The sequence below is a fragment of the Emydura macquarii genome, unplaced genomic scaffold (assembly GCF_026122565.2).
Source record: "Emydura macquarii macquarii isolate MOO-44397 ecotype Brisbane River unplaced genomic scaffold, CSIRO-AGI_Emac_v2 contig_3517, whole genome shotgun sequence".
NCBI lineage: Eukaryota > Metazoa > Chordata > Testudines > Chelidae > Emydura > Emydura macquarii.
The window spans coordinates 10,495,601-10,511,042 of NW_027133654.1; the positions used below are offsets into that span (position 1 = coordinate 10,495,601).

The 15,442-nt window shown below is 39.3% G+C and overlaps 1 protein-coding gene across 1 annotated transcript in view; it reads right to left on the minus strand.

Annotated features, from left to right (window-relative positions):
- Positions 1-15,442, minus strand: part of KIF25 (kinesin family member 25) — a 49,457-nt gene that overhangs the window by 17,525 nt on the left and 16,490 nt on the right. Inside the window, exons 7-8 of the mRNA XM_067535806.1 lie at positions 13,941-13,983; positions 6,007-6,074 (exon numbers count right to left, since the gene is read on the minus strand). Coding sequence (XP_067391907.1) covers positions 6,007-6,074; positions 13,941-13,983 — 111 coding nt within the window. The remainder of the gene's footprint in view (positions 1-6,006; positions 6,075-13,940; positions 13,984-15,442) is intronic.

The window sequence follows — 15,442 nt, forward strand, 5'->3', positions numbered from 1 at the left end:
TGTGGGAGACCCTGTTCCCTGTGTTATGATATTAAGGAGGCAAGGTACTCCCTTATGTCATCCCCTAAGGCACCAGCTGCTCTCCCAGAGAATGTGGTTACTGAGCATGTGCTCCCCCTCAGGACATGTCAGAGTGTCACAGAGTTTAAGGCTAGAAGGGGCCACTTTAGATCATCTACTCTTGACTTCATGTATAACACAGGCCACCAACAACATCCAGCACCCACACATTGAATCCAACAACCAAAATGAGACCAAAGTATTACAGCCCACTGGAGACTAGACCTTTATGTGTCTCAGTGAGAGAATAGGAAGGACCCAGGTGCACCAGTACTCGAGGCCCCCACAATGGCAGGGAAATGATTAAGTGAGATATACCCAGATAATCCTGGCGAGTGACCCAAACCCACATGCTGCAGAGGAAGGTCAAAAAACCCCAAGATCACTGCCAAGCTGAACTGGGGGAAAATGTTTTCCCTGACTTCACATATGCCAATCAGTTAGACCCTGAGCATGTGAGTAAGTACTAGTGAGCCATGCACTTTAGAGAATGCTCAGTGCCACCTCAGAGCACTAGTCCAACCCTGCCCATGTCCCATCTCCAGCCAGTGCCATCTCTGATGGTACAGAGGAAGGACATTAAAAACCCTCCCAAAATACACTGGGGGAAAATCCCTTCCTGACCCCCGCAGATGACCCACTGAAACCCTGAAGCATGAGTTTAAGGAGGCATGGTACATATGTGAAGGATTTGACCACTGCAGAGTCAGCACCACCAACATTTCACCTTTTCATTATTAAATACGTACTGATATAGCCTCTTGCACCAAGCATCTCATCATTTCGCAAACATCATTTAATTTATCCTCACAACACCCCTGTGAGGCAGGGAAGTGCTATTAGCTCCATTCTCCAGATGGGAAACTGAGCACAGAGATAATGTGATTTGCAGGAAGACTGTGGCAGAGAAGGGAATTGAATCCAATATTCTTAAATTTCAGTTCAGTGCCTCAACCCCAAGACCCTCCTTCTGATAAGCATTTTTCACTGCACAGAAACAGATGTTTTTCTTTTATGTTTAGAGTTGTGTGTTGCTTTTAAAAACAATTTTTTTGAGGAATGTAATAATTAAATCGAATTTAGTTCTTCCTTAATAAGTAGCAATGATAACATAACTCTTGGACCAAAACAATAATAATACTTAAACCAACTCCTACACATTTTTCAAACTCCTTCAAAAACAAAGTGGTAAGAGCATAGGATCCACACCTGAAAATAACAAATCATGAAATGGAGGAGGTTTTGATAACAATACAGGACATTCTGACTCATTCAGCTCTTCTCTTAGAAAATGTAACTCCCTATAGATTACAGCCTGAAACAAGTACAGAGTATTGTTTAAACAAGACGCACAAAGCACAATATGAAAATCATTATCCATACTTAAGAATTTGACATATAAATGTAGTAGATGTCTCTTAGCACAAACTTTATTCCTAATGCCACCTTATTCCTTCCTTCCTTCCCTACTCAACCCTATTCTCTAATGAGTGATGCATCTTTTTGACAGATTTTGACCCATTAGGCACCGATTAGAAGCAGGAATTTAGATAGCAGTGAACAACATAAAGTAGTTAATTTGCATGTGATCAACTATTTTGCAGTTTGTATATGCTACATTAAAAATGTAAATTAACGAGAGTCACATTCTGCTCTTTATGTAGAAGAGTTCCAGAGGGGTAGCCATGTTAGTCTGTATACAGCAAAAACAACTGGAGTTCTGTAAAAACAACTTTAAAGTGCTACAGAACTCAAGTTGATTCTGCTCTTTACCATTACCAATAAGGCTCTACAGGTGCATATTTGACCAAGATCCGGCCACTCTGTTCATTACATGCATGAATGCAGATTAAAGTGTTTGTGTACACTACAGATACATCTGTGTCTGGGGACTCACTGACATAGGAATATAAAAACTGCCATACTCAGTCAGATCCAAGTTCCATCTAGCTGAGTATCCTGTCTCTGACAATGGCCAGAACCAGAGATTTCCAGGCAAGGTATAAGAAATGCTGTAGTAGGCAGATGTGGGATAATCTGCCTCTTGTGAAAGTCTCATCTAATCCTGAATAGCTAGAGATTGTTTTAGCCCCTAAAATATGAAGGTTTATATCCCTTCCAAAATTTTTGTTAGCACTAACTAGTATAACTCTGGGTGTTCTTGCTACTCATGAAAATGTGCAGTCTTCCTTTAGTCTTTCTAAATTCTTGATTTAGATGGTATCCAGTGGCAATGAGTTCCACAATCTAATTACATGTATAAAAAAGTATTTCCTGTTTAATCAGAATATAGACTCTTGTCTGGCTTGATGGACAAATTCTGCTGGTCTTGCCATTCCACTGATATGCTGAGATCAAAACAGAGACACCTATAAATATGCAGATATGTAAAGCACTTATTTTGAGAAAACAGTTACTGAATGACAAAACTATCTCCTGAATACACTGTAGCATGCTTTTCATGTCAGATCTTCAAGATCAATTTGGTTGAACAAAAACATCTCCAAACTGCTTTTTCTCTGCTTCATTTATCACCCACACCATTTGAAATATTCATTAGCACCAAATCCTAGATCTTAAGGCAACTAGGCTCAATCTCAATTTGTCTTGAACAGATTTGATATTTTTCGTTAGAACATGTCAAAACATCTCTCAAAAGATTCTCTCAGGACTGTTTGGAAGGTGTTTATATGGAATATGAATACTCAAATTGCCCTCAATTGGTGCCAAGGAGTTTTTCAACCTGTTGTGTTCTATCTGCTTTATATATCAACTTAACTGACTCTCTGGCTAAGGCTAGAAACAGATTTGTTTTATTAAAGTATCTGGGACAATGGAAGGTACAGTAAACCCAAGGAATCTGTTTGTACAAAATTACCTATTCTACTTGAAAGACGACAGATTCTTCCCCAAACAGCTATTAATGCTAATTTCATTCTGAAAATTATTAGCATTTTTTTTTATTTTGTTAACGGATTTACTGATAAATTATAAAAAGCATAAAATGCTGAAGGATGGAATTTTTTTCCTGAACTGAAATAAAATATTTTGACATTTATTAGTTCCATAAAAAGTTGCTAAAAAAATAAACATTTTGAGTTCATAAGAACCATATGCTCTACTGTTTATAAAAATGAGCTGTGCTGGGACACTGAAAAATCATTCCCCAAGAACAGCATTCTTTGGAGGGGATTTACTTTTTTTTTTTTTTTAAATCCTTCTCCTGGTTATGTGGATGTTCACCACATGTCCAGAATCACATCACCTCTGGAGTGCTTTGCAAAGGTACTGCAAACACAGTAATATGTTGTGGCATATCTTTAACACCAGGAGTTTATACCTATATTAAATGCCCAAAAACTTTGTTAACACAGAGTTAAGGTTGCCCAGTGATGCCTTTGCACTTCTACAATGTAGACAGGGGCTAACTCAAACCTCTGAAAATCAGGAAAATGTGCCATTATCTGTGTTGTGCACCACAGATTTGAATTGCAGCATTTATCTGTAGGTTATTCCAACTGCCATTCAGTGTGTTAGTTGTAGCCGTATTGTATGGTGGAGGGAATAGCTGAAGCAGCCTGGCAGAACTATGCCTGTTAGGAGAAGAGTTGCCAGTGTACTTTGAAGGATCAAGCATACCTTATTTCAGCACTGAGTTCTGTAGGCTGTGTCAGTAGAGGTGCCACAGGGATAGTCAACAATCTAGTGGCATTCATGACAATGGTTTCCAGGGCTTAGTGAGGGGTAAGTGAAGGCAATGACTCAGAAGGAATCCTCAGGACATGGGTGAAGGGGTGGCAACATTTTGCCACTCTGAGGTGGTTTGTGTGGAGTAAGTTCAGTGTTTGAATGTAGGCAGATACTGTTTGCTACACCTGACCTAAACTCACAGTGCTTATGTGCTCTCCCAGAGTGTTCGGCAGCATCTGTGAGGCCAGAGGGCTAGTTTGTGTATTATTGGTGTGTTGGAGTATTGCTCCAGGAGGGCAGAGATAAGATTGTGCTGCGGATGCAGTGAATACGTTAATTTTGTATTTCTTGGTTTTCACAGATTTAAGTTTGTGTTACCTTAGTTCTTCATTTCCTGGTTTTCAGAGGTTTAAGTTTAGCCATTCTCCACATTTTGGAGGGGCATCAGGCACCACTGCGTAACCTTAACTCTGCATTAAGCATGTCACTTTGAGCTATGCAACTACTGAGACATCATACTGGAAAACCTCTTGCTTCAACAGAACTCTAGTCTTGTGGCACGTGCATTTCATTCTTTTAGAACATAAATTTGGTGCATGTGGACCTGGAGTTCTAAACTACCTTTAAAAACTTTTTCACTATTGCTTCCTTAAAGGTGCAATGGGTATCATGCACTAATTGAGATAAATCCTGGGCAGCTGAGATCAATGCAGGGAGCATCAGAGCCATAACTTGAGCCCCAACTGTCGACAAAATAATTTTACAAGAACAAGTTAATTTTTATAAAATGCTGTTTTTTTAGGGGTGTGTGTATCTGCGGAATCCCTTGCTCAAATGATCTGAAATTTGGACCACCAACACTATCCAGCATCTGCATGAGAAATGGCAAATTTCAAGACAATCCAAGTCAGTACATGGATTTTTGGATAGTTTAAATCAGTCCACCTTTGAAAAGAAAGTGACGCTCAACCTTAATTATAGCAGAGCTGGCGCTCCACTATAATTATACATTGTGGGTAGCAAGGATAGACTAGTGGACAGGAAACTGAACTAGGACTCAAAAAACAAGGTTACTTACCAGTAACTGTTGTTCTTCGAGATGTGTTGCTCATATCCATTCCAATGTAGGTGTGTGCGCGCCCCGTGCACAGATTCCCGGAACTTTTTCCCTAGCAAGCCCCGCATGGCCAGCTCAGGCGCCCCCTGGAGTGCCGCGCTCATGTCGCGGTATAAAGGGCGCTGCTGGCTGCGCGGGTCCCCAGTCCCTTCTTTCTGCCAACTCCGACAGCGGGGACGGGGGGTGGGTTTGGAATGGATATGAGCAACACATCTCGAAGAACAACAGTTACTGGTAAGTAACCTTGTTTTCTCTCTTCGAGTGATTGCTCATATGCATTCCAATGTAGGTGATTGCGTAGCCGTACCTTGGAGGAGGGTAGGAGTTATCGGTGACCTGATCTAGACAGCACGGCTCTGCCGAACCCTGCGTCTTCCCTCGCTTGTTCCACGATGGCGTAATGCGACGTGAACGTATGGACTGACGACCCTATAACTACTACTATAACAAGAAACTTTGAAAACAGTCAAACAACGAGGGAATGAGCTACTTGCACACAGCAAGAGGCGATAGTTCCAGTAACCGTCACAGGCGGAAAGAAGGAACTGGGGACCCGCGCAGCCAGCAGTGCCCTTTATACCGCGACATGAGCGCGGCACTCCAGGGGGCGCCTGAGCTGGCCATGCGGGGCTTGCTAGGGAAAAAAGTTCCGGGAATCTGTGCACGGGGCGCACACACACCTACATTGGAATGGATATGAGCAATCACTCGAAGAGAGAACATCTGGGTTTAATGCTTGGCTCAGTTACAGATGTCCTCTGTGACCTTGGGCAAATTATTTAATCTACCCAGTGCCTCAGATCATCTGTAAAATGGGGATAATAGTACTTTCCTATTTCACAGTGGTGTTGTGAGGATTAACAATGTGTGAGGAGCTCAGGATACCACTGTGATGAGGGCCATACAAGTAATTGAGATAGATATTAAATTTAGAATGTTAGCTCTCGTCTTCATTTGGAATTGTAGGATGAAGATACTATCTAATCTAATTTCTGCAGTGTACTGCGTCATGGGAAGTACCTGATCACCAAATAAATGAGAAAAATGAGCATGTTTATTCTATTAATTGCTGCTATGAAATCAATTTTCATATTTACAGAATCTCACAACAATCCAGAAAGCTTTTCAAGACCACCCACCTTTCAAACTGAAACGTCTTGTTGATCAAAGTATGACCAGGACGATTGCATTTTACAAGGACAGTTTCCTAACAGAAAAACAAAGAGGTTACAATTAGAACATAGATATATATACATACACACACACACACACACACACATCTCAAATACAAACAACAAGAAGACCCTCTGATAGCCTTCAAACCACCCCAACAATTTCTCTAAGATCATCATCAGAAGTAAGCTTCCCACAAACCAGGACCCACCAACTCAAAGCAGCACCAGACCTTGACAAAACAGATGCAAAACCTGCAGACATATCTCCACTGTTACAATGACCAACACCCACCACAACACACTTTTCAAGGTCCATGGGTCCTACACATGCTTTTCACAATATGTGACGTACTTCATCCAGTGCACAAATGCCCCAATAGCTACTATGTTGGTGACACCAGACAATCATTACACTCTTGAATGAACTCTCATGGAAAAATGATGAAAGACAAAAACACCAGGTCACCTGTGGATGAACATTCTTCACAAAACGATAGCTCCATATCTGACCTCTCAAATCTTGTCCTCAAAAGAAACCTGCACAATACCTTCAAAAGACGAGCCTGGGAGCTTAAATTCATAACTTTACTAGACACTGAAAATCATGGTCTTAATAACGATACTGGATTTATGGGTCATTACAACAATCTATAACCCGCTAATCCACCTTTTTTATCCTATTGCGGCAAAGGTGTTAACAGGCCACTTCACTTTGAATGGTCTCTTACAATGTGTTAATTACTAATGCTAAATGATCTGTTCCGCCTTGTATTTAGCTGTGACACTCTGATTACCTTTCCCAGACCCAAAAAAGAGCTCTGTGTAAGTGTGAAAGCTTGTCTCTCTCACCAACAGAACTTGGTCTAATAAAAGATAGCACTTCACCCACCTTGTCTCCTGACAATATATGTTTACTGAGTTTAAAGTTTTAACATACAGCAGGAATTTAGGAATTATCACACTGGAAAAAAATACCTAGTCTCAGGCTTGGTCTACACTAGGAACTTAAGTCCATATAACTCCGTTGCTCAAGGGTGTGGAAAATTCATACCCCTGAGAGAGGTAGTTATACAGCTCTAACCCCTGAGGTATACAGTGCTATGTTAAGAGGAGGACTTCTCTTGTCAGCATAGCTACTGCCACTCAGGGAGATGGAGTACCTACGCTGACGGGAGAAGCTCTCCCATTGTTGTATGTAGCATCTTCACTGAAGCACTATGGTGGCACAGCTGAGCTGCAGCATTGTAAGTGTAGAACTGACTTTATATCTTATTTCCAACAATCAACAATTCTTGATGTGTCAGAGAAAAAGCACAAAATCTCCAGAATGCAGCTAACCACTTAAATTGTAAATTCTTAGATTGTATACTCTCTGGGACAAGGGCCATCTTTTTGTTCTGTGTTTGTACAGCAGCTAGTACAATGGGGGTATTGGTCCAGTACCAGGGTTGCTAGAAACTACCACAATACAAATAAATAATAATAATAAATAGTAATAATTTTCTTCAAGACCATAGCCAGCAACCAGTTTATATGCAGGAACTGAGCCAGTCAGAAAATTCTGACTGTTCAAAACCTAACAGAAAAAAACTGTTTTCAGGACTTTTCCCCCTATAGTTCTACCTTAAATCATAAGGACCAATAACCTTTGTCATAGCCATCTTAACTATTTTAACTGCATGTGGTACTCTTTATTCATACAGAAGACCTCATATGCAAAATGCCATTTCTGGACTTGATGATTTACTCTTATTTTTGTGCCCACAATTGAACCGCAGATGCAAATTATCTAGAAATATCATGGTAATCCACAGTGGAGAAAAGGAACATAGTAAAATTGCTGATGTTTAATGAGACTTCAGTAAAATACAATTTCTAAATGTATTAGGTAGTAGTTTTTAAAGTTTCCCAAGTGTCAGTGGCTCTTTAAACCCAGGCAGAGTGCAATCGCAGCACCTTGGCATGAGTTACACAAGAACTCAAATCCTGAAGTACTTTTCTGCTCCCCTCAAATGTTTTTTTAACTTCAGACAAAAATAAATAAAAATCGCAAAGATTAACAATATTTTCCCCAGCAGCACAAGGGGTGGCACATAAAATGTTTTTAACAACAACTCATCCAATTCCAAGGAGTTTTCACAGCTACCTGAGATTTTATTAGATTTTGCTGGGAGCACAGAAGAAAAGTCTACTATGTTTCCAATAACACAGAATCAGAAAACTAACTTGGCGAGGTAACACTAATACCTTTCAAATAAGAACTCAAACCAGTAGCTGAGTGTGTCGCCAATACTCTGAATGATGGCATACATTGTTGAATCAATGTCTCTACATAATTATATGCCCAGCATACATGCAGCTAATAAATCAGAGACAACAACACTACATACATGAATTTCTTACGCTGAATTTACCAACAGTACTGCTTCCAGACAAGTAAGTGCTGGTGTACCATTGCTGATCTATTTACAGCAAAACTCACCCTCTAGATTCAATTGACATACGCTGGCCAGTATATTGGGCAAATTTAGAAGAGAAATAAATTTTGGTCTAAGTTACATATCAGTGCTAGCTGGTGTACCTGACAAATGAAGAGGGCAGAAAGATGGGACTGTAACAGGAAAAGCAATCAACTGGCTGTGCAGAGAAAGTGAGGAGTCTGAGATGGGGCAGTGGATTTACAAAAATATTTTTGGATTCAGAAATAGAATCTATTTTCAGACGAGTTTCCTTCCAAGATGATAACGAGAGAGAAAAAAATCCCAACTGTTTAGCATAGGAAGGAAAAATGTGTTTGTGCGCAGAGATTTTGATAAGGGCATATATGGTAACCTTCCTTCTTTAGGGGCTCAGTATGGCTTAAGACAGCTTCCATTGCCGCTGGCCTACTGAAGCTCTGCAAGTTTTTCTAGATACACAGCCATATCCAGAGGGGGCAATTCCCATGTCAATAGTGGCCATGAAATCACTACGGTTGTTATACAGGGTGCTTCCTCTTCCAGTGGCAGAGTCAGACTCCGCCCAGTCCAAATGCCATTATGGCAATTAGGCTCATGGAAATGATGTCAGGATACAGCATAAATATTCTCAGTCTGTCCCTGACACCCCAATGTGAGGCGCTTTGGCAACGTGAAATCCAGGGAACCAAGGTAAGACTTTTAAATGAGTTGTGAGATGCAAAGATGAAGTCTGCTGGGCTGACAGGCCCATAACAGAGCTGTTATCCAAGAAGAGAAGGATTCACCCAGTATTATTCCCAAAATACAATGGAAGTCTCTCTGCATCATCTTCATTACTGGAAGTAAGGCTCTCTTCCACCACCCATTTCCTCCTGACCACCCCAAAAGAGAAGAGGTTTTAAAAGTTATTTAACAGAGAAAAAAAGGCAGCCAGTTGATCTCTCCTCCCTACAGACCAAAGGCACTAGAGTCAATCCCATAGGCAGAACATGCTCAGTGAGAAACAGGAACAAGTAGAGGATAAGAAGTTGCAGAGTGCAGAAGGTATTAGCCTCATTTATAGAAGCTCTCCTTTACCCAAGCAGCCACACAACTTTGGGGCTACTCATTGTGTTGATCTGTCCCCCAGTAAGGTCAGCCTGGTGCACACCTAACACCCACATCCTTCCAAAGCTTAAACAGATTGATAACTTCTATTAAAGAGAGTCTCTAAGAAGCACCTGCCATCACCACTTAGCAAGCTTCAAGAGACAAGCTCAGGTCGTTGTTACTGTTCAATTTAACAGTTAGGCTTACACATGAAAACAAAGACGCAGCCTTGCCAAGCAAATGTTGTTGAATGAGACAATCTGAAAACCCAGACATATGCCCTTTCAAATCTCACAAACCAAGAGATCTGAATTAAATAAGAAAATGCCTTCGAGACACTCACCCTGGAGCTCTCATGCAATAGCCAGATTCTCTATATGAAAATGATTTTATTTATAGATGCAGTCTAAGGCTTTAAAATCTTCAGCAATCTTTTCAGAAATTGAAAAGAAATACTGTGCTGTACATCCAATAAAAACCTAAACCCTTTTTATACTTTGGAGCTGATATAATGACTCTAAAGACAAGACATACAAGATTGTAAAAAAGATCACTTGCCTCTTCTCCAGATTTAATTATAAGAATCCCTAAATAAACAGGATGGAAATTACTTGAATTTTACTTTTCTCTGAACAGTCTCAAAAACCCCAAATCCAAGGTCATTTTGTCCAGGTTTCCGCACTGCCTACATACAGTTCAATCTGTGTAAAGCAAAACCTTATTCAACACAGTTCTTGACAGGTAGGTAGCAAGGGTCCACCCACCGCTAAAATATATCTGTGTTGGGGTTACAGTGCAACTGTCCCCTTTGTCATGCTTAAAACTCAGCTCAGTCTTGTAGTACAGACAGGATGGAATCACGACATATCTAGAGCTCAAGCATAGTTCAGGGATGTGGTCAAAACATAGTTAGACCCCATCTGTAAGAGCAAACCATATTTTACTATGTAGAGAAACAACTATCTTGTGACTTGATCCCCCAACACACCTGTATTTATGCTGCATATGTGCTCTACAGGTGTAGCTAGGTGTCTAACCATGCTACAAGCACAATTTTGTAAAATATTTTATAATATGATTAGGCCCTACCTACAATGATTTAGGAAACAGTGCTAGCCAGGTTCTGGCTAATGTGCTTCTAATGTTGACAGGGTCTTGCAGAGATGGAGGAGGGATATGCAATAAATAATCATATTTTACACTATTAGAGTACCTCATCACTGTATCTACAATAATTTTACAGTACAAACAATAAGCCTCACAACATCCTTGTGTGGTAGATACTATTATATCCCATTAGCAGATGGTGAAAATGAGGTTAAATGACATGCTCAAGATCTTACAATGTGTCAGTGACAGAGTAGGGAATAGAATCCAGGAGTATTAACACCCAATTTGATGCTCTAATCATCTGAGAATCGTCAAAACATCTGAGTTTGAAGTCTAGCTAGGACTTTTGTCCTTACCTGAAACCTGCACCTTCAGGATCGTCAGAGATGAGCAAAAAAGTCCTGAAAGGCAGTCATAATTACAGCCTATCAATTTAAATAAGAGAACTATTCAGCTCAGTACCTATAACAGGAGCAAGGAGTGTCTCCCTTGTCTTGCCCAAAACTCCTTTAAATTAGAAATGTCTGTCTAGGGAATGGCTAACTCATTTCCAAAAACAAAAGTATTTGGGCTGTAATTAAAGAGACACCATCAACTCAAAAAAGTATGTTTGTCTTTGAAAAACTGTATAACTACTCTAGTTACACATAACACCTAGATTACTAGGACCAAAAGAAGTTGGTGAAAAACATTTTTTCTCTTTTTTTCCCAAGTTTGTTTACTTTGTAAAGTTGACAGTCAGTAGTGTATAGTCAATTATATTTCCCCCCCTTATACTCACTTTCTCCCTAGCTGAAAAGTCCCTTATCAACAATGACACGGAAGCAGAAAAAACAGATTTTCTTAAAAAAACCTTAATCTTATAAAAAATGTCAGGACATGGTATTTTAAGGATGTGCCATCAGAAACTGGAGTCTTTAAAATCAGTAAATTTCAAATAAAAAAATTCAAACCAACAGAGTCTTTTACAAAGACAAAACACAGCTTCCCAGAAATTTCATTTTAAAACCAGGCCCTTGCATATAACCATGTTCCTGGGATCTTTCATAAGGATTTTTAAGCATAAGGACAGTTTGGCCCACTGGAGTTTATAAAGTCAGTGATCTATGAACTATATGATCTAAAACCTAGGCCTTGATATAAGTAAATTGTTATAAATTAGCCTGTCATATAATCCACGAGATTGTTACAATCTGGAATAATCCATATACTAAAAGTTATCTACATAGGTCTTCTTGACACATTAAAGCCTAATAGCTCATAAATGGACTTTGCATTCTACAGTACAATATGTAAGTCATGGCAGCAACAACACTATCTACATAATTATATTATTTGCATTATTTATTTCCCAATATATTTATTCTTTCTAGTTAATTCTTCAGATATATCATTAGCTTCCTAATTGTGTATTAATCTAAGTGTCCATTCTAGTACAGCTATAATTAGGAAGATTTAAATGCATGAGATACTTTGGAAACTTTTCAATTGCATTCTAAGCACTACCCTAAGAAAAGGAAATTTGGCTACACACTTACACACCATATAAGTAACGCATAGCATCTGACTGAAAACTATAGCATCTAAAAAAATTAAGGCTAGAACCTGAGCTTATACTCCACCCTCAACTCATAACTTTTAAATTTGGTAAGGGTGTCAATTAATGCTGGAAGGTCATCTGGATTTGCAGCCTCAACTCTCAATCTCCTTGCTCTCATGGATTTAAGCCAGGCCCCTTTAACATGCGTGAATATAATATTTTGTTGGTGATTGTGCTAACTCTTTGGATATCATATTTCCATCCTGATCCGCAAACTATGTTGTAATAACAAAAATGAAAAAGGTCTGACATTTTTAAAATAGTTACAGTGAGCACAAGCTGCTCAACAGGACGGCAGGAAGTCTGCAGCAGTCTGAAAATTACACACCGAGACAAGGTCTGATTCCCTACATGGCTGCACCAGCAGAACCCAGGTTCCATTCCACCAGCACCATAAGGCTTATCAGAAGCCAGGATCCAGCAGCACAAATCACCTGCTAATGAGCTGGCCACTGATTCTGAAAACCTAAGATGATGCTTTCTCCAAAAGAATCAACATCTGCTGGCAGGGTGGGTTGTTTCATGTAAACACTGCCAGCCTGTTAAGGGTGTGCATTGCTGATAGAGGACATGACTGACATTTGGTTAACCTATGTTATATGTAGCAGTATGACACTTTTAACAATGTTTGAGAACATACTGAACAATAAAGCACATATCCTACTTTCTCTAGAGTTGCTGCAGAGTTATGCTGTTCACTCAGACTGTTCCACTCTTCCATAAATATCTGCCTAGATCATTTTTACTTTTCCACTAAAGAAATCAATGTATGAATACTCCTTTAAAGGGACAATGTCAACATGCTTGGTTCCAGGATGCTTTAACATGGGTCTAAACTGGAAGGGAGTGTCTTCTGGACCCTAAATAGATATTTAAATATGTCCAAAACTCATCTGCCAATGTCTTAGCAATGTTCAGTATTTTCTGTTTATTAGGATTCAAACAAAAACAATGGACCAAATTCTACTCTCAGCTACACCAGTGTAAAGCCTAACACCACTGGCCCTTTTTCTCGTTTCAGTTACACCACTGCAAATCAAATGTAATTTAACAAAGTAAATGGAGTTACATTGGCATACAACAGGGATAAGTGAGAATAATTAGATGCAATGGAGTTATTTCCAGTTTTACACTGGCATAACTGAGAGCAGAATTAAGACCACTCTTTTGTCCTGTACTGATAAATGTTGAACATACTTTGGGATAAAAAATGCTCAGGGATCAAATTGGAGGGGAAGATGTGGTGAAACTCTATTCAGGATCCACAGGAGTGGGATACTTCCAGATGCATATTGATACCCATATTGATCAGTAGTGAAATAGTAATTTGTGGGGCCTGAGCTGTATGGAATCTATATATAAACTCTGAAATTGCTCCTGAACATGGGTCTACTGGCTAGCAGGACACAGAGCTAGCTACTCACTAGAAATGGAACCACCACAACAATTTACATTTTGTTTTCATTGCTCATTACTCAAACCAAATTACTTTGCGTGAAGAAGCAAAGCAGGTAGACAAACAATGAACTGCCCTTCTCATTCAAAAGTGCTTTAGACATTTCCCCTTCGTTTGTCTCTTTTCTACTATCATTTAATTTGTTCCGGATTCTGAATATACTTTTATTATTAAATATACTCACATCATCAGCAGCATGTGCTACTTTTTCCGAAAGCTTTCTGTGCCTATTGGGGTGGGAAGGGAGGAAGAAACAAAATCATAATTTTTTTCATTCATCTCCAAAAAACACTCAGAATGTCTGTGAACTATGTAATTATCTAAAAAATGTCAAGAATGACATCTTGAAAACGAATCTTGGAATTTTCACTACTTTTGTAGTAATATCATAACCACAAAGTAACTACATAGTTTATTTATTAATAGATATAGTATTAAATTGCAATTAACCACAATAAAGGACTTTACATAAACAAGCAAATTTACAATAAACCAAATTAAGAATACAGCTATATGCAAACCATTCTAATGATGCAGAAACTCTAATGGCAAAATAAAAAACAAGGGGTGTTTAGTAAATTCAACTAGATAAGACACTTTCTTTTAAAGTATTTGATCGGATTCTTCAAACATTTGTTGACATAAATAATTTTATATACATTTCTAGTCCAAAACTGACTGGGACTACTGATGTGTAAATTTACTCATGCGTGTAAGTGTTTCAGCACATTAAGAAAAGTTTGACATAGCGATCATATGTATGGTATTATCTATTCTGTTTTGCATTGAGATTCTGCAGCTCAACGTATTATTATTTCAGAGGACCACAGAAACAGTGATCAGGTTCCTCACAGGTACAAGCCTAGATTATATAAAATTTCCTCATCAGGCTTCTTGAAATTTCCTAAATATGTTTTTTTTTAATGCTTAAAATTATTTTATATTTTTAGCAGATTTGGCAAAAATAAATGGGCTTTTCAAATATATTCTGAGCCAACAGGCAGATAGATACATCAGCTAGGGAAGGTAAAATAAAACTCCAGACTACAGGTATGTCTAAGGCCCTTTCCTCATGGTTAGCTTTATTAACAGGAAAATTCAAAATGAACAACTTTGCACATACTAACAAACACTAAAGGCCTTTGCAGCTTTCAGTAAGGGGAGAAGGAGAGGACACAAACTCATCTGAGCAGCCATCCTGGCAGCATCCCCTGTGCTTTTATAGCTCCCAGATCAGCCAAGAAATAGGCAGGGGATTTAGGTTCTCCTTGTGCCCTCTTACATGCTGGGCCTTAAGGAGCAGCTTTATACCTTGGTGCGTTCGCACGCACTCTCTCTCTCTCTCTCTCTCTCTCACACACAAACACACACACACACAGGTTTTAAATTGTGGTTTCTAGGGATAGTCATTTCTTGACCACAGAAGATCATAGTGTGGTTGGTGTCTAGCCACCTACATAGCTCTGTCCTGAGTCTCACTTGCTATTTTAATCCCTCTCTTCTTTTCCTTTAGCCATCTAAGCAACTACCTGCTTCTTACTTACTCAAACCTAATCCTGCCTTTCCTCTTTCATCCCAAGATGTGTTGACACTTACAGGTAATTGTATAATGAACTGGAGTTATAGGACCAAATCCCCCTGTAGTGTAGGAAGATGCAACTCCATGGAAAACAATGGAATTGCACC